The sequence below is a fragment of the Sinohyriopsis cumingii genome, chromosome 16, assembly GCF_028554795.1.
Source record: "Sinohyriopsis cumingii isolate HCF-2022 chromosome 16, ASM2855479v2, whole genome shotgun sequence".
Classification (NCBI taxonomy): domain Eukaryota; kingdom Metazoa; phylum Mollusca; class Bivalvia; order Unionida; family Unionidae; genus Sinohyriopsis; species Sinohyriopsis cumingii.
Window position 1 is genome coordinate 89,677,020 of NC_142976.1, and position 20,122 is coordinate 89,697,141.

Sequence of the window (20,122 nt, forward strand, 5' to 3'; positions counted from 1 at the left end):
AACTTTATTTTCGTATCAAAATCAAATATTGCCATTATACACATAAAAAACATATATCTTTATTTTGTTAACCATTTAATTTTCAACAAATGTTAAGACATTAATCCAATAGCTCCACGTAATTTTCTGTTCAATTAAATTCTTATATTTTAGCAAATATCTCTTGGATAAACTCTTCTGGATTATCAGAAATAAAGTTGTTTTAACTTGGGTAGTGATTGCTTAAAAGAGTAATGATTATAGTTTAGTCTATGTTCTTTTTATTTTCTAATTTTAGGATGAATTAATTCCAGCTGAAATGACACTGATAATAATTATGACAAAAGTCATGGCTACTATAATACTAAAGTTATATAATTGCTGATCACCGTCCTACAAGCCAATGTCACCATCGTATCCAAATTACTTTGTGCAAGTTACCAAATAATTTGTATCATTTTCTATATGCTGAATATAATCTTGCTAAATAATCATGTAGTTTATGTATGTTATTTATTTATATTATTATATTAGATCGAAAATACAAATATGGACAAGACCACATCAACAGACTCAATATGGATGTTTCCATGACTGGCAACAACTTGGATTACTTCTGTTTCAATAAAAACACTACTCCATATATTATTTTTTAGATCTTTGAGAAAACATGACAACTTTCAGGAACAACACCTATTGAATAATAATTAGAAACATTATCAACATCCCCTAAAATATCCATGAAAAAACACTGGTTGTGATAATTTCAATAATAATAACTAACTTGTGCGAGTGACTGGAGGTAACTAAATGAAACTATTGGGTAGAAACCTTGTGGGTAAAATTTCGCACACTTCTTTATTATGGTTTTGATTAGTATTGTGCCAGTATAATGCAATAGCTGGTTCATCAGCAGCCTTAGATTTAATACCAAATTTATTATCCAAAGTCACAGGTATAAGTTTTTATTAAGATAAAAAACTGTGGTAGTATTTTTATAGATTTTATTTTTATTCAAGTTCTAATTTAACATCATTGATAAAACTGTATCTTCACATTAACCATATGTTTATCCTCAATTGGTCTAGAAGAGGAAATATTGCTCTGTCTACATGCTGAAGAGAGAGAAATTGACTGACCTCTGTCAGGAATATTATTTTCAATATTGGTAATGATTATTTTGTGGGGTGGTGGTGGCAACAAATGATAGTGCAAGAAGAAAGGAAAGTAGTGTGCGAGAACCAAAACATGATTGTTATCATATCCTGCAAGGATGAATGAGTCAGAGATGCCCATGATGTAATATGGCTCGACCTTCAAGGTTTTAATTGACATGAAGGATGGGTCCCTATTGATAAGGGACTGATAAACACTATTGATAAGGGACTGGTAAGCACTACTGATAGTTAATACAATCCATCTTTACCATAAATAAAATTTACAGCATTATACCTATCAAAACTGGTTTTCCATTCAATTTGAAACTGTCGTTGAAAAGTTTAAATCCTTGTGAAAGCACATCTCATTTTATCCAAGCATACTTACACCCAACGAAAAATAAAATACTAGCTACTTGCTTTAAGTACAATTAATAATGAAACACTACATACACTAATTACCACATATACACTAATTACCACATATTACTGATTCTCATACTTCACTGGCATTCAGACAAAACTACCGAATCAACATCATGTCAACCAAGTTGATTGTCATCCACAAATGTTTGCTTGTGGGTAAATAATACTGAAACTGTTGAATAAACAAGTCCAATATTCTTAAAGTCACTGATAATTAGGTCTGAACTTTCCCAGATTTTGGCATGTTCAGTTCACGTATGGATGACATTATTCAAACTGATGGGGGTCCAAGCTGAATTTTACCTCTCTTCAGCCAGAGTTAATGACATGGTTGCCAAAACGTAAGGACAGTGTTTTCAGAAGGAGATCATACACATGCACTTTAATAAGACGTTAGCTTAGTGTTGTTGGCTGCATTTGTTCCCTTTCATGTTGAGTTGTTAGTGATTTATCTTAACAGGTGATTTCATTTGTGCTCATACAAGTCATAGCATTCTTTTAACCATTAAACCAGCTGTTGTTTGTTGTCATCATAGTTCCTTTGTATTTCTTCATTTGGGGTACAGTGGAACCCTGCTAAAACGCGATAATTGGGGTCCAAAAATTAGGATTGCATTAATAGCAGGTTCACGCTAATGTGGAGTTTTACAGTATTCAACTTTTTTCAGAGAACAACGCATTGGCACATATACATTTATTCATGTCTAATGTCAACACCATTTACTATTGTGCCATCATGGCATGCAATTCATCCATAATGCATGTAATTCCGTTGAAAAATTGCACACAGATTAAAAAATATTCAATAATTTTGTCACAGTTCATTGTGTCTGAATTCAACGTCTAATAGAGACGTTGAACAGAAGTTTAACACCGTTTACCTACCGTCTGATATTGTACCGTCATGGCATGCAGTTAATCCATGTAATTCCATTGCAAAAATTGCATAAGTATTTAAACCATTCAGTAATTTTGTTACGGATTATTATATGTCAGAATTCAATGGGAAAAAATAACAGCAAAATTAGGCTAAGAAAGACGAAGCACAGGTAATTAGACGGTTCATTACGTTGCATGGTTTATGAATGTGTCTATACAAATTTCATACCACTAAAATTTTATCATATGCGTTTTTGTGTACCTTTATCCATTGTAAATTCCCAATAATTAAACAACATACGCTTTCAGCGTGCATATAACTTTCACTTCAGATTTTGTGAATATCGAAAAGAAAAAAAAAACAAATGAAAAATACTTTAATAAAAAGTTTTAAGCTGAACACAAACACTGCCAAGTCCAGCAAACATGTTGGCGACTTTCGTTTTTTGATGTTTATTAAATTGTGAGAATATTTCATCAACCACCACTTTGTCTGCTGCTTGGTTGTGTATACAGTTAAAAAAGAAACACATGTTGGCTATTGTTGAAGCAACGATAGTATACAAAATAATTGAAGAAATCACAAAGACAACTTACTGGCTTCATTCATGGATCAATAATAAATAACATTTCCGATAATGTTTATTTTGGCATAACACTTCAAGAACCTGGTGAAATTATTAAATTTCAGAAGCCACCCAATGATCATATTATATTCAAATTAATACGCAAAGTGTTCCCCCGAATGACGATAAAGATTTTACCCACTATTTCTCGTACTTTTAAAAAATAAGATGTTAGTGTTAGGACTGGTCGGCCTGGTGTCAGGATAATGTGACTGGGTGGGACATCATGCTACATGTCTGCGGCATGATGCCCCAGTGCTAGATATCACTATAAACTGTCACATTGCAGACTTCGCAGCGATATGACTGAAAAGTTGTTAAAACTACGTTAAAAATCCAAATCACACACACACACACATTAAAAATCCGTATTCCTAGAATACATCTGGACTATACAAAACAGAAAATTACACTTCAACATTCTTTGTCTTGAAAACATCAAACATGCACCTTTATTGTTCTCAATAGAAATGTTGTTTCAGAACACAAAGTCCCAAGCTGACGTTAAATAGTCAGAAATTTCACTTTTGTGCTTTTTGCTACTGTGTCAAACCAGTGCATGGAATATTCACCATTCACAACAAATGCTTGAGGACAAAAGTGTATCTAACAGAGTTTATTTAAATTATACTAATTCAACCTATATTTGTTCCTCATTCTACCATAAATAATATAGCTTACATTATTCATTATATTTTTTATCATCTTTTTTATATGGATAACTGTAATTTCTTATGTGCCAGTGAGGTGTTGAAAAACATTATTAGTAAATGGGAATTTCTTGATATAGAGAACTACTCAAGTATATTACAAGATTATTTTTTTAAAATTACAATTATTCATTCTTTATGAAGAGAATAGTTATTTAAATTGATGCATGATTACTTTCTCATACAGCTTAGAATAGTTGTTTCTCTACCATGAAGGGGCCCCGAGTGGCCGAGTGGTCTAAAGCGCTATATGTTACGGATCACTGCCATCTCACCTCTGTCTGCATAGGTTCGAGTCTCGGATTCGGCCAATATGGGTATGAGAAAAAGCTTGCCAATAGCTTCTGGAGGATCGGTGGTTCTTTCCGGGGTTATCCCGGGTTTTTCCTCCACTATTAATACTGGCCGCCATGTATAGCCTATCGTGTGCTGAACAATGGCGTTAAACCCTACAACAACAACAACAACAACTCTACCATGAAGCATAACTCTCTTCTCAAGTATACAGACATACATATAAAATATGAATTAAATACATCAGTCAGCTTTATTTTTTCACCTGTTTTATCTTCTTAAGCAAATATTTTTGGAATTGGATGACTAATTTTCAAGATGGGCCTTCCCTTAAGTCTTAGAATATCTAACAAGTTCCTAAAAAAATAATTTCTTATAAAAATGATGTATCTAAACAAGGATATTATAGCAAAAAGTACACTGAAAACATACAAGTAATATATTGGCTTAACATGAATTCAGTACATTGTAAACATTAAAATTTACTTTTTTTTTATAAATCCAGGATTCAGAATCTTAAACTGTTTAATCCCGAACAAAGGAAAAGGAATAAACAATCTTTAGAATGAAACCCAAGATCTGTAGCACCAACGCCTGGCACAGGTACCACTTGACCATAAGGAAAAGAACCCATTTTCACTAAACATGTCAAATTTTCTTTCTCAAATTGAAATTTTGGAGCATAGTTTTTATTCATTTCAAACCATGCCTTTTTTTAAAAAAAACATTCTGCAGGTGTCAAGAAGATTAATCATCATTTCTATAACTCTCTGAAAAGCGTCCTGTTTTATCTCAGAGGTATTTGGAAAATTCATTAACTTCGTGGTTTTTTCAAATATAAGAAAGATTTCAATGTGTACAACTATACAATTTAGCACATATTTCTTTATTTTTACTACTGAAAATGAATCCCAGTTATAAATGACAACATTTTCGTAAGTTTAGGTAATAAGAATGTGATGCAACAAACCCTTGATCACATCCTCTGCAGAAGTTTTAATTTATTTCTTTGGGACATCATCATCTTAAAAACAGACAAAAATGTCAACTGATTAACATGATCATTTACAGCAATGTAATTTCTCCATCAGACCTATACCAAAGTACACCATCCATAAATGTGGAGAAAATGTAATTCATTCATCTGGAACATCTCATCTCAAAATGAGATAAAAATGTCTAGTGATGCATTGATTTATATGTGCATTAGTACATCATTCATGGATGTCATTACATACATACTTTAGTCTAATCAAAACATAATACACTTTATCTCTAATAGGAATATAATAAAAATGTTATTTTTAAAGTTATTACTTAAATTAACAAAAGAAAAGCTCATCCAAATCATGATCAAGTCTTAATACCAAATTATTAATCTGTTTGCTGTCCTCTTACTGGTGATAAATTATATTTCTTCAAAAGTCTGGATTTTGACACAATTATGGACTCGTTTTATTCTTAACTTATTTTTGGACATAATTTTTACTAATTTAATATAAAAAATTGAAATTGCTAATAACACTTGAATAGGTCATTAAAATCACTTTGGAAGAATTATCACACAGGTATTACGCAGTATATTTAACAGCAGATGGATGAAAATGTGATTGGTTGCTATGTAAGGTCAAACTGTCATGGAACTGTAGTGTTAGCCATAGTCACTATAACAATTTACCTACAATGCATATTTTTTTTTATAAACCCTGTTTCTATGATATCATAAAGTATATAAAATAAACCAAAAACCATTTTAAAACTTCACATTTCAAAAACTGCAAATTGTACATGCCCAAGTAAGTTCTTAAATCTTAATTCGAGTAAGCTTGAAAAACTTAAATTTGTCCAGGATTTATCAAGTGTGTTAAATTGCATAGGAAGTAAAGGTGGTTCAAACAGACTGATATGATATTTGTGATAATCTTTCATTGTGATAGCTATTTATGAAACAAGCAACGATAATGTTCTTTAACTCCCCATTTTAAAGATTTCAACATGCATTAAAAGTCACAAAAATAATTACATTGATCCCTTAGAACATTCCTGATTAGACTAAATAAAAAAATAAAATCATTGGTGGATTGTCTGATATATTATATGCGCTGAATAAAAATGTTCATGAGTAAAACACTCAGTCTATTAATCACTGTGCAATAACAAATAAAACACTCTGTATGCATTATAGAATGCAGTCACATTAAAATAAGGCTGACAAAGTTTTACTTCACTCTCTTGCTGTACTAGATAGTACCTTCTCTGTAAAATTAATCACTAATGTAGCAATAATGCTCTGTGTATGTACAGCTATCCATAAGTACATTTTGTGATAATTTTTGCATAAACTATACAATATGACTTAATATAATATGAGGTTTGTATTTAAGTATAATGCAAACGATTTTTATTGCCGTTTGAATAAATCTGAAATAAAAGGACTTTATATTCTAAAAATCACACCAACTATTCAAACAAGAGTCCTTCAAGAGGACTGATGTTTTACTGACCAAAATTAATTTCCAAAAATCTAAGATAACAATGTTTCTTCTTTTTAACTGTGGAAATGATTGAAATCATCTCCGATATTCTTGAGAATCTCCCACACAACAGTTCTGGTAACAAAACTGATAAATTACACAAGATACATCTAAGTGCAGAATAAAATTCTTTATTATTGCCTTTGACACTGAAAGAAGATCAATGAATCTGTTTCAGACAATGCCAAGATCAATGATAAAGTACAACTGATAAAGTACACAAGATACATTCAAGTGCATACTACAATTCTTTATCATTGTCTTTGACACTGATAGAAGATCAATGAATTTGTTTCAGACAATGTCAAAATACAACCATACGTCAAGTCATTATATCTTTAACTACTATTTTATCTTGGTGGGAAATTTAGTCATTTCCACAACTTGTTTCTTTTCCAGACAAAAAAAGATCTCTATGTTAACAATTTTAAATTCTTTTCACTACCATATCTCTACTTCTAAAAATGATGTTGTGAAGTTGAGTCATAAACAAACAATTTTTTTTAAATACAGATTTAGTGAAACCTGGCCAGGTCTTTTAGACTGGTAATAACTCTGTAAGATTTCAATGCAATTGGTTATGGACAACTTCTTTTGTAAAAGCTTTGTTGCATCAATTTTCTTAAAATGGCACTCAAAGGTCAATTATTGTATTGATTTATGTCAAATCTATGTAATGTCCTCACCCGAGGTATACAATTTGCATAATCAATGGATGTAAACAAAAAAGCATACTTTAGTCTGATCAAAATTTTCCCTTGTCATTATGAAAGCCATTTTCAAAATTTGCTATTTTCATCCATAAAGGTCAAACATACACAGTGACCAACACTTTATGTTGAGACCATGATGCAACATCAAACATATTTAAGGCAGATACCAAACTAACCACTGTGTTCACCATGGTGACTGACTGATCTTTCCCTCAAAAGTAGTTCTAAAAGTAGTATCCAAAGTCACATTATGATTAGTGATTAGGGCTGTGGAAGTTCTGAGTGATGCTTCATTTATTTAAAGTACAGTTACAATGACACTTCATGACCTTGAAAATGACTAGTGATTCGGAAGAAAAAAAGTTTTTGTACATCATGTGTAAAATGAAGACAGAAAATATAGTACACATTTTAAGTTCAGGACATGTACTATGTGTAACAATGAAGACAGAAAATACACTGAATATGTTGACTGTTACAACCAAATAACGTTTAGTCCTATTTAAAAGTTTTATGATGATATATCAGTGCTGGAATCTGCTGTATTTCTGACACTCTCTTCATCTACTTTCAGTCTGTTGTAATTGTCCCTCAGAAAGAACAGCACAGGCAAACAGAAAATAATTGACCCCAATAAGCACCAGTTTTCCCACATGGTACCTGAAAAATAGCAGTTTACACAACATATATTTTCATGCTGGATATAAAGATAGAAACAACTTAAAATGAACCATAAGTGTAAAGAGTACTAGAGTGACTCAATAATATTGTAGAATGACAAGTCCATATAATTTCCATACCATAACAGTTGAGCCATCCCAAACATGCAAGTTGGAAAGACTCGTGATATGATACAGTAGCTTTTGACACAAAACATTATACCAAGTATAACCAAGCATAAAGGTTGTATCAGGCTCATGACATAAGGAAGTAGATAATGATGTAAAACATGACTCCAAGCATGAAGACACCCACGCACTGTTTTTGACGGATCACATTTTATGGTGGACAATACGTCTTATAGATCAACACAGATTGGATGATCTATTATTTTCACGTATGGGTGAGTAAATGTTGATAATGGGGTACTTAAGCTGAAAAATGTATGCCAACAAGAATTCATTCTTTTTACATAGCAGAACTAAATAAATATATAAAATTGCAAACAAAACTTTTCTATTCTTATACAATGAAACTAAATAAATATAACATGTACATGTCTGCACACTAAGAAGCAGCACAGGTTTCACACTTGTCAGACATGCAGAAAATCTGTTTACCTTTTTCTGGGCGAGTCCATCTTTTGCTGACATATATACAGATGTCATATGAATCATTACATCTATGAAGAGCTATATTATGGTGGGTTAATGCACTTACCAATATTAGGTATCATCTGGATTAGCAGGAACACCAAACCTCCAATATTATTCATCAATGTAAGGGCGAAGTTTGTGATGCCCTCAGCCACTGGGTACGTAGCTTCGCAACATGACTCATAAAATAGTGGTGTTGAAGCTGACAGAAGTAGTCCCACTAAAATTAGGGTTGTGTACATAATTCCTGAAAAGAACATCATCAAAGAGACATTATGAGGGATATATTGCAGTCCATGAATAAGTCCTGAAAATGAAAGCAAATTAAAACCATGTGTTGTTCAGCTTGTTGCTAAAAACTACATTTTAAACAGGTGCAATTATTATCCCCTTGCTTTATTATCAAGGTTAGTGATAAAGTGATATCATCCTTTATTTCGTCTATCAATAAATAACCATATATTCTCCTCATACAACATGTGGCTGTAGTAGAACATTTGCATGTATGTGGTAACTGTACTTAGGGTCCCTGGGAGGAGTTCAAAGCTCAAATAAACTAATATATAAAATATTTTCAAGCCAAACTTCATATACAGTACTACCCATTTATCTCGACATTCTCTGTCCCAATTTTGTTGACATAAGCAGATGTCAAGATAAAAGTATTTATGTGGGGATACTGAAACAAAAAAAGAAAATCAAATTTTTCATACAAGTAAAATTCATGTTAAGGGTGACCTGTCATCAGCGAGCAGGATTTAAACTTTGAGAAGAAAAAAACAATGAAAATTTTGTTAACAGAAGGCAATACTAGTTCTAGTCCACTTGTATATTGACAACTTACATTTATGTTATCTTTGTGTAATACAATCCATAATGTATCAAGTTGTTGTTGCTGTTATAAGGTTTTTAAGTACACGATAGGCTATATATGGCAGACTGTATAAATGGTTGAAGGAAGAACCCAAGGAAAACCCAAGAAAGAACCACCAACCCATGAGAAGCTACTGGCAAGCTTTCTCACGTACCCACACTGTATATATATACACACAAGAACACAAGAAAAATCTATTAATTTGTGTATAGGTCATATCTTAGAAAATTCATGCATCAACCACATCACATTAGAAAAAAGATATAAAAATGGTAGTCCTTATGTCATTTCATCTATATCCCAATGTGTCACTGCACAATTCACTATGATTTTCATTGTCGCCAATAGCACATGGCTTTATAGTTGTCGTTTACATGCTACATGTACTTAAACTGACCTAGATTTTGGTTTGCCTCAGACAACAAACATAATCATCTTGCTGAGGTTACAAAGAATATGAAAGTTTTCATAGGGAATTGAAAACCTTTCAACAAGTGAACATTTTTTGTGATATGCCTCACTTCAACTCCCTTAGTGGCCAGATATTGTAAATTTATGTTTTGGTAGCCATTGTAAGCACGAACAGTCACTTTTTTCCTGCAGAGAGGAAACTTTAACAACACAAAAATGTGTTCCTATCACCGATCACTTTGGGAAATGCAACAATGTACCAGATTGCATTGCTATCATTCAAGTTTGGTGCTCACTTCCTTTGATAAATGATGCATTGTTTTAATTGAAGTTTGTAGCCAGCTTGCTTTGATGAAGGGTTTATGCACAACTAAAAATACTGAATTGCACAAGGAAAGATTTAATGCACACATTGTAAGAAAATACAGGATATACGAGTCTCTCAAACAAGCCAACATTCATTATTACCAATATTCTACATCTTCAAAAACTAAAATAACATCAATGCTTAATTAAAATATTTAAAGAAATATTTGGTTCTCTCTGTGGGGGGTGGGTTACTCATGGGCTAGAATCTGAATATACAAGACTGTGATTCTCAATCTGTGCTAGGCTGATCCCAGCATTACAGTGTATTCTGGGCTAGACTGATCCCAGCATTTAAGTGTATTCTGGGCTGATCCCAGCTTAAGGTATGCTATGTGCTAAGCCTATACTAGCATACTAGTGTATTATGCTGGGCTGATCCCATCTTCAATTGAATCTATTGCTAGGCTGAACCCACCATTATTCCCAGCACAAGTATAATTGGCACATAACTGATCAAAGTATTAAAGTCATCCCAGCTTCCGTAGACTGTGCTAGGCTGATCCCAGCTCATGTCAAATCTGTGCTAGCCTGATCCCGACATATGTGTGTTTTCTGGGCTGATCCCAGCTTAAGTAGGCTATATGCTAGCCTGATCCCAGCATACTAGTGTATTTTGTGCTGATTCCATCTTAACTAAATCAATGTTAGGCTGATCCCCACATAGGAGTGTATAATGGGTTGATCCCAGAATAGTTGAATCGGTCTAGGCTGACCCTAGCACAAAGAAAGTCAGAATAGTTGAATCGGTCTAGGCTGACCCTAGCACAAAGAATGTATTCTTAATTTTCCTCTTTAAACTGTAAAAGAAATGTATTAAGCAGGTATGACCTTTACGTTATTAGTATAGCATATGAGTATCTGATTAAGGGAAAATGCCAAATTGAATTTTATATTAAAATATATCAAATGAGAGCACCCATGAGGATGTCAGTTTGAATGTAATAATCCATTCGGATGGGAATGGTGTCTAAAGCATATCGCACTAAATGTATGTACAGAACTGTTTCTCAGCAGAAAGAGGTCGATTAGGGTTAACTCTGATGTATCACATATAAGATACTGAATGGCACATTACACATCTGCCCTATGTTTAATAGCTCTGAATGTAGGTCCTAGTAGAACATGATTCATTCTTGAGATTACTGACCATCAGGTCTCAGTGATCTGGATCATTGGTCAATGCATAAGGTCTTGAACTAAGCTTGATATACAGAAACCATTGGTCTCTGACCTTCTGATACAAGGCTCAACAGGTTTGTATACAATTAGTGCAGTTTATCCAAAACGTTTGTCAAAAGATATGTAGTCTGGAAGAAAAGACTACAAAACCCATTTTCTTTGAACCATAATTTTATGAGAGCAAATTCTTTTTCAGTCACAGTGTTCTGACCAATGAACTTTTGACTCCGAAAAAATGAATGTCTTTATTATATAAAGTCATCCATAAACTTTGTGCAAGGTTGATGAAGAAACCATTTTTGTTCCTTTGTTCCTTCAGTGACCTTGACCTCTGACCACAAAATAAATAAGCCTTTTCCTTACTCCAAATCCAAGACGATCCCAAAGTGTTGTCAGAGTCTGTGATGTAGAAATAATGTTGCTGTGTATTAACCTTTTTCTTCTTTCAGCCATTGACCTTGATCTCTTGTCTCAAAATGAGTAGACTTCTTTCTTGCCAGAATTGTAATTCATCCAGTTTGCTCGACGTCTGTGATAGAGGTAATCTTATTATGAAGTAATTTTTCTTCTTTCAGTCAGTGACCTTGACCTTTCACCTTTTGATCCCAAAAAAGTTTTTTTTCTTAACCCAGAAGTGCAAGTTATCCCAAATTTTGGTGAAGACACATGGTCACAAACTGACATTTTTATGCAGAAACTATTTTTTCAACTTTCATTTTGTGACCTTGACCTTGGATCTCCTGATCACAAAATGAAAAGCTTCTTTCTTATCACAAGTGTAGATATTGGCAAACTTAAGTTATTATGTTTTAATGAAATTAGAAACAGATGGATGGACAGACATCATGTGTTCTGCCATATGAGAGCTGTATAAAAAAGCTAGAATACAATTTAAATAACACAATAAATATGTTCAATATAAATAATCTTTGGCATAATGGGGGCACATCCTGTCTCAGCACACTGCACCAGCCGAGTTCTGAATTTTTTCTATAGACATACCTCAGGAAGAGTTTGTAGGGTTGAGAAGAGTGTCAACACCTGTTATGTGGAGCCACAAGAATTTGATATGAGGTATATAGATACACTGATAACCGAAACTTGATAAGTTTGATCCTGAGGATTACTATGATAACAAACATCAGCCAATACTCAATACATGCACCTTAGGAATCTGGTATGAAGTATATAGTTCAGTACATTTAAGTACTGACACAAATTGGGAGTCAACACGAAATTTAACATGACAATGCAAATTTAGTTACTAGCTTCTTAACATATTGGTTGCAATGACATCGTGTCTGGGCAGAGAAACCATAGGAGACAAAGAGGGGCCCAGCAAGGGGCTAGAGAAGGATGCATTGTATATTAAACTACTTATAATCAATTAAATTTTAATATAACCAATATTTGGTTTGCTTGATACAAGTCTTATTTCAATCAATCATATTCTTAAGGTATCAAATTATCTGTATAGTCAAGAATTTGATTTTTACAACAGAAATAATGTATGGCTAATTTTTTTTAAAATGAAATATAAACTTTTAATTTAATTAAAATATTGTAAATATTATTCCTTAAATAAGTGTCATTTGCAATACTTTTAACACACAAACCTGTTGAAAATGGAATTGTTCCATACAAAGCCAGAGTAAAGACAGCAAAAGAAATCCCTGCCAGAATGTACAAGGTGATCAGGTATTTCTTCATGTGACGGGAGAAAATATCTGCAAACCTTAAAGACAACAAAATATCTAAAACATCTGCTAATGTAATGCCTAGAGGATTACAATTCATATCTTATTAAGTATGCAGCTCTCCCCCGCTATAATGCACTTTGCTATAGTTCAATTATGAATACACGCCAGAATTGCTGTTGGACCCCATAATCAAAACTATAAAAATTATAATTTAAAAATCAAACTTTCAATATCAGTTGAAAACTTTATATCAACAACTCTACTTGATTTGGACATTACTCGAATGTGTTTTTACATTTACAATTAAACTCTAATTAATTAGCCACTATTATTCAATCATCCTAAGATATTGTTTTCCTTAAAAAACTGCACATCAGAAATTACATGTCTCTAACAATTGTCATTGGTCAATATCAGCTATCTGGTTAAAGTACATGGGACTGTTGAATTTGCTTTTAACACTAAGGCCACCCCAGTAGGTCAGTGACTTAATCTCTGTAAACACAGCTCACCAATTATAATGAAGACCAGCTTACTGTCCATCATTATTTGTTGAAACAAGGACAGCAACAGCTTGCAGACAGGTTTAGTGGCTGCATTCCTTTTGTACTTATCTCTGCTTTCTGTAATCTGTTGCAGTGCAGCCCAGAATAGATAGATGCTCATTTGCAAAAAGTAGCTGCAAATGAGGTCCATTCAAACAATTGTCATTTTCTAATGAAATCAGTTAGATTTAAAAGTGAATCCAGTATTATTAATATCTTCAAGTGAATGTAAACATTTAATCTCACAATGGAGACTTCCAAGAAAAGGTAAGTATATATGTGAGTAAGATTGTAACTTTAAGAGATTCACAGAAGAGGATGCTGAAAATGTTAAAGCTGTGCTATGGTGATATTTTAACTCATTTGATGATGCTCAGCGCTAGATCAAAACAGATGAGGACTGCCTCACTGTTCAGTGTAATACTGATGCTAATGTCATCCCATTCTTTATCGCCAAAAGGGAAAACTTTCAGTCAGTGGGAAGTAGGATTTACTTATGACAGTGGCGACGATGACCTTCTGGAAATACCCCATGCTGTTTCTGAAGGCATATTTGCATTTGAGAAATCAATGATGTTTCTAGAAAGCTATTAAACTGAACTTTTGAAAATTATGCAGCTAGACATACCATGGAATTTGCTGCAAATAAAAACGAGAACAATCAGGACTCAAACAACATAAAATTATGAAACACTTCCAGTAGGGAATAATCATCATGTGTGTGAACAGTGCTTACTCTATTTGGATTAGTACCCTTGTGACCAATTGTGTTTGTTTTGGACATCATTGGAAGTTAAACAAATTACATGTAAGTTTGTTATTTTTTTTTTTCCTCCACTGTTCTGTGTTTTGGAATCGCTAAAAGCATGCAGCAAATGATGTGATGTCACCCAGCTGCTAATTATCACATGTAACTGATATTTTTGAATTGAAGATGAGATATTATATTGATAAAAATGTTTTTACATTACCCAATACACCTGTTGCCAATAGATGTTCATTTATTTAATTGCCATATGGGTGTAGAAGTGGTAAATATGTGATAATAAGTTATCAAAAAGGACTTTAGCTTTTAACATCAGGATGCATGAACCTCAAATGCAACCTACATTTAAAAATGAGAGGGAGGCAAGTGATGATATTTTTTCATAATTTTAGACTGAAGTTATAACTTGCAATTGGATTTATAAAATGACATGTTTACATCACCGATTGAATGTAACTCATAATCTGATCTATCATATGCATGACACAATGGGTTGAAAGAAAATGAGAAGCTTAGCATTATATTATTATTTTATTTTTAAAACATTATTATCGGACACAATTAAATGTATTAATAGAATGCATCACAATACACCATACCTAATTCATATAAACTATTACTATACATTTGACTGGCGTTTTGTTACCCCTCCCATACACTCAGTTTTGGACCATTTTTGCTATCCTGCTGTTTAGTACATACCACTGTCAGCAGTTATGGACCCCAACTACAGCATTATAATGGGGAAATGGTGTATTGTTATTATTGTCTGCATATCCTGTACATCCAGCTGGTAACAACACAGACTTGTCTATCATTTAATAACATACTGGAAAACCAGATTCTATCATGCTAATGTCAAAATTGAGTGGTAGACTTCGATCTGCTGGTCCACTATAGGATGACAGATATGTACATGTTAATTAATACAATGCATCAAAATACACCATACCTAATTCATATAAACTATTACTATCCATTTGACTAGCGTTTTGTTGCCTCTCCCATACATTCAATTTTGGATCATTTTTGTTATCCTGCTGTTCAGTACATACCGTGGGCAACAGTTATGGACCCCAACTACCGCATTATAATTGGGAAAAGCTGTATTATTACTATCTGCATATCCTGGTAACAACACAGACTTGTCTATCATTTAATAATATACTGGTAAACCAGATTCTATCATGCTAATGTCAAAACTGAGTGGTAGACTTCAATCTCCTGGTGCATTATATGATGACAGATATGTATATGTTAAACACAAGCCAATGTATCAGCTATTGAATCCACATTGAAAAATATTTGTGTGAATGAACTTTTTTGGTAGTGACTGACTAACATGCAAGTTGGTTCGCAAAACAAGTCATACATATAATTTTGGCAAAATTCAGTAATCTGTGTATTTTGTATACTTTAAGCCGAATTAAGGAGCGAACTCTATTCTGAACATTGTTACAAAAGTAAAAACTCAAAATACAGATAGAACTTTACACTAATGAATTTAAAAGACATCACCCAAGATATATTCTCAATGTCGATTCCAAGTGTACCTATGGTGACAAAATTCTCTGAATCATGAATAGGTCCTTTACTACCGTAAATCAGAAATATGTTATATAGGTAAATTATAGATTTTTATCCTTTTACATTATATGCTAAACATTCCACAGTTATGCAGTATGAACAGAAGTGTATTAAACCTTTGCAAAATTATGTTTAACTCATACTTAGATCACATTTCACATGCTAGGAATATCATTAGCATTTAAAAAGAATACATAATGTAGATACATTTATTATTATAATTATCATTATTATTATTGTCCCCCTCGGATGCTGGAGGTTGTGGGTTCGATCCCCGTCGAGTCATACCAAAGACTTACAAAAATGGTACTAACAGCTGCCTCGCTTGGCGCTCAGCACTAAGAGGTTAGTGTTAGGACTGGTCGGCCTGGTGTCAGGATAATGTGGCTGGGTGGAACATCACGCTACATGTCTTTGGAATGATGCCGCAGTGCTAGACATCACTATAAACTGTCACACTGCTGACATCGTAGCGATATGACTGATAAATTGTTAAAGCTACGTTAAAAATCCAAACGTACATACATACATACATACATACATACATACTTACATACATACATACATACATACATACATACATACATACATACATACATACATACATACATACATACATACATACATACATACATACATACATATATGGATGCATGCATGCATACTCAATATGGATGATCTCGTGCAGGAAATAACGTTGATAATACAGCCGAATGAAAATACAATTTGTCAGTGTTTCTGACAATAATACAACATTTCAAGTTTTAAATTTTAGTTGGCAGCTCAACATATGAGTTACCTTGCAATGGATTATATTTCATAGTGTGAAACAGTATTTCTGTTATATTATTAAATTTCCAGTCCGATCCAGATGCAGTGTACTCGTCTATTTTCTTCCATATCTCCTGAAATATATTATCTGACAGTGATATGAAATCTGTCTATGTTAGAATATGATTAGATTCTGATGAGATATAAGGATTGGCAAATTCCTCGCATTGCTTAGCGGCAAGCTGTTCTGACGTAGGCATCTGACTGACAAGCCTATCCTAAGATTTCTGTTGGGATCCCAGAGATATATTTAGCTTAAAAACCTGAACAAGGAACTGCAATATGATCTTTAGACCCTTGTGCATGGCAAACTCTGATTTAATTATTAGCCGAAACAGATGATATAAGTTTGTGGCAGATATATTTACTAACAAATATTTATTATCGAATCTCCAACTGTTATCAAACCCAGAAAATGCAGCAGCGATTTTTCTAGATTGATATCTGATATCTCTTTGTCAAGAATAGAATTCTCTTTGTGATATCGGCAAGTTTGAGTGTGCTGTGAAAATTGTCAATTAAAGAAACAAAATACTGTTATTAATAATATGAGCAAAATTATGCTTAGTGGCCTCATGCCAACAGTCACTGAGCAGGAGCTATTCTACGTTCACGAGAAGTACAACTGCTATGCAGGAAATATGCTAGGAGGGGTGATTAATCTTAAAACTAAGGCTTAATTTGAGATTCGAACTATGGCTGGTTATAAGATAAAAGTGAAAGGTGCTGATGCTACGTGTATGCAAATTTGTTAATCAAGGGCTTCATTTATTTGTTGTCTTGTGGTGACATTCCAACAGGGATGCAAGTCTGTCAGGTAAATAAGAGTATGACTGACGATACCATTGCTAATTTATCTTTACAGGATGAATTTAAATCTCATCCAAATTATGCTTTTGATGAGGTCAACGACAGACGAATTATCAGAAATATTAAAACAAAAAACATTAATTGTTTTATAAAAAGTAATGGTTATTTACAAGTAACAGTACGAGGAACTAATACTAATAAAGCTTGTTACAGATCGCACAGATATATGTTTTTGAAGTTTTTCATGGTTTGATTCCTAATTGTTTAGTTATTGATCACATTAACAGTATTCGAACTGACAACCGATTTGAGAATTTAAACCTTGTTTCACAACAAGAAAATGTTTATCGTGGTAGATGAGGTGGTATCAATTTTAGAAAATCTGCTCAACCTATAATAGCAAACAACTCTACTACTGGTGAAGAAATATTATTTCTTTCAATATCATTAGTAAGAAAACACTCTAAGATTGTCTCAAGGGCAGTAAAATGTGCTGATATAGTCTATAAATCAGTATTATCAAAAACATTCGGGGATAGAATCGTCTTTCGTTATGAATCACTTGCTACTTAATATCTGTGCTTGTCAATCAATATTTGTGTTTAAAATTTCCTTATCTTATTCGACTACAATCTAGCTGTATCGCCCACAGCGATAAAATGTGAGCAACATATACATTTTTGTTTGTTCTATTATAATGCTGCTGTTACCGCGTATCACCATATTATCTTAATAATCAGCATAAAATTAAAGTGCAGAGTACCCATGCACTCCACTGCTAGCAGTTTATTCACAGATCAATATTTAGATTATTTCTACGATCTTTTCTTGACAGACAACAGTGAGCCATTGAGTGCCAAGCCGTAGCTGATACTAGTCCTATTTCGGATTTATTTGCACTGTCCAACTTAGTCTGTGATGAATCTAGCAGTAATGTTGTTGATAACTTTCCTATTTTATCCGATTGATAAAATTGAACTGTTAGCGGTTAGCGAATTAATTTGGCATGAATCAAATCGCAATGATAAGATCATTGTGTACAATATAATATTCGTCAGATGTTAGATAACCGTTTGATTGCAAATTATCTAAAATTTCAACAATTTTGTTGTCGATTTCTGTGTTCGTATTTCTGACTAACTTTGAAGCTATTAATAACATCAACCAGTCAACTATTTCAGCGGTCGAAAAAAAGATCTTTAGAACATATACTATTTTCTCTTTTCTTCTATACTCATCAAATTTGTTAGCAAAGTTTTATATTAACAATGCTTTGTAATTAACATGTTTTTTTATTTGGTAAGATAATATTATAAAAGTTTGCAATACTATCTTCTCGGTGTTGGTTTAAATATGTTTTGCATCATTGTAATTGAGTTTATCATGAACCACTTCATTCTTTGTTTTCTCACAATTCTTAGTTGCTCAATTAAATCATCTATCTTATTATGACCCAATATTTTTACATCATCAATTGTATTTTTATTATTGCCAAAGATTGTCTTCTCAAAATTTCTAAATTCAGCAATATCTATTGGACATCCAGTTTCTCTTAGGAATTTATTGTTTCCATAATGTAACCACATTCATTACCCTTATCATTACCCTTATCCTGCTCCCCAATTGTTTTAATTCTACAGTTTGCCATTCAGCTAGATCACTTAATTTTTCAATAATTTGTTCAGCAACGTTCTTTTGCTCCTCTTCAAGAATACCGCTGTTTACCTGTATTTCACCTGGTAAATCAATCAATATTGTAGAAGCCTTGTGCCAGATAAACTGCATTACACTTTCTGTTGCGAGGCAATGAAAAATACGATTTTATCTTGTCCATCTTATCGTTGCTAAGGGGAATGTCATCGGAGACAAATGTTTTATGCTCGTCAGAATCTAGCTCAGCAACTGGAATTAAATCTTCAGGTTGTTTTATAATAAATACATCATCACTAATGCATAGTTAATTTTTTTTTAGCTTTTCATTTTAGTCCCTACGCAGCTTGTATTTATGCTGCTGTGGACTGATCATGTAGATTTAACCTCTATCGTAGTTGAGGAGGTCATTAAGTAACAGATTCATCAGAAGGTTAATTTTTTGCCCAATCCATTTCGTTCTACTATCAGATAATGACAATCTGGAAGGTCATGGTTATGCTGATGTTTGATTAATCGCTCCATGTCAAATTCATTTATGCTCATTCTGTACTTGGGATTCAAAAAAAATTATCAGGCAGTCAAAGTTAAATTTTATCTTACAGTAATAAATAAAAATGAACTATCACACAAAATTTGGTACGTTAATTGACAGCTCAACAGTAAAAGAAACTTCAGTCACTATGGATGGTGCAGACTTAACAAACTTTCTCAAAAAATCTTAAAATACAATGACAGGTACTTTATATGTCAGGTCAGTGAGTGC

At 33.0% G+C, this 20,122-nt stretch overlaps 1 protein-coding gene across 3 annotated transcripts in view; it reads right to left on the minus strand.

Moving 5' to 3' along the window:
- Positions 1-3,237: 3,237 nt before the first annotated feature.
- LOC149780972 (solute carrier family 49 member 4-like) overlaps positions 3,238-20,122 on the minus strand; it is an 89,995-nt gene continuing 73,110 nt past the window's right edge. For 2 of the 3 annotated variants that reach the window (XM_089938084.1, XM_089938085.1), the window contains 3 exons: positions 13,084-13,202; positions 8,699-8,881; positions 3,238-7,978 (listed from right to left, as the gene is read on the minus strand). In XM_089938084.1, coding sequence (XP_089794210.1) covers positions 7,830-7,978; positions 8,699-8,881; positions 13,084-13,202 — 451 coding nt within the window. In that variant the 3' untranslated portion in view covers positions 3,238-7,829. Of the gene's footprint in view, positions 7,979-8,698; positions 8,882-11,901; positions 11,997-13,083; positions 13,203-20,122 lie in introns of those variants that run through there. The other variant, XM_089938086.1, reaches the window with a different exon arrangement.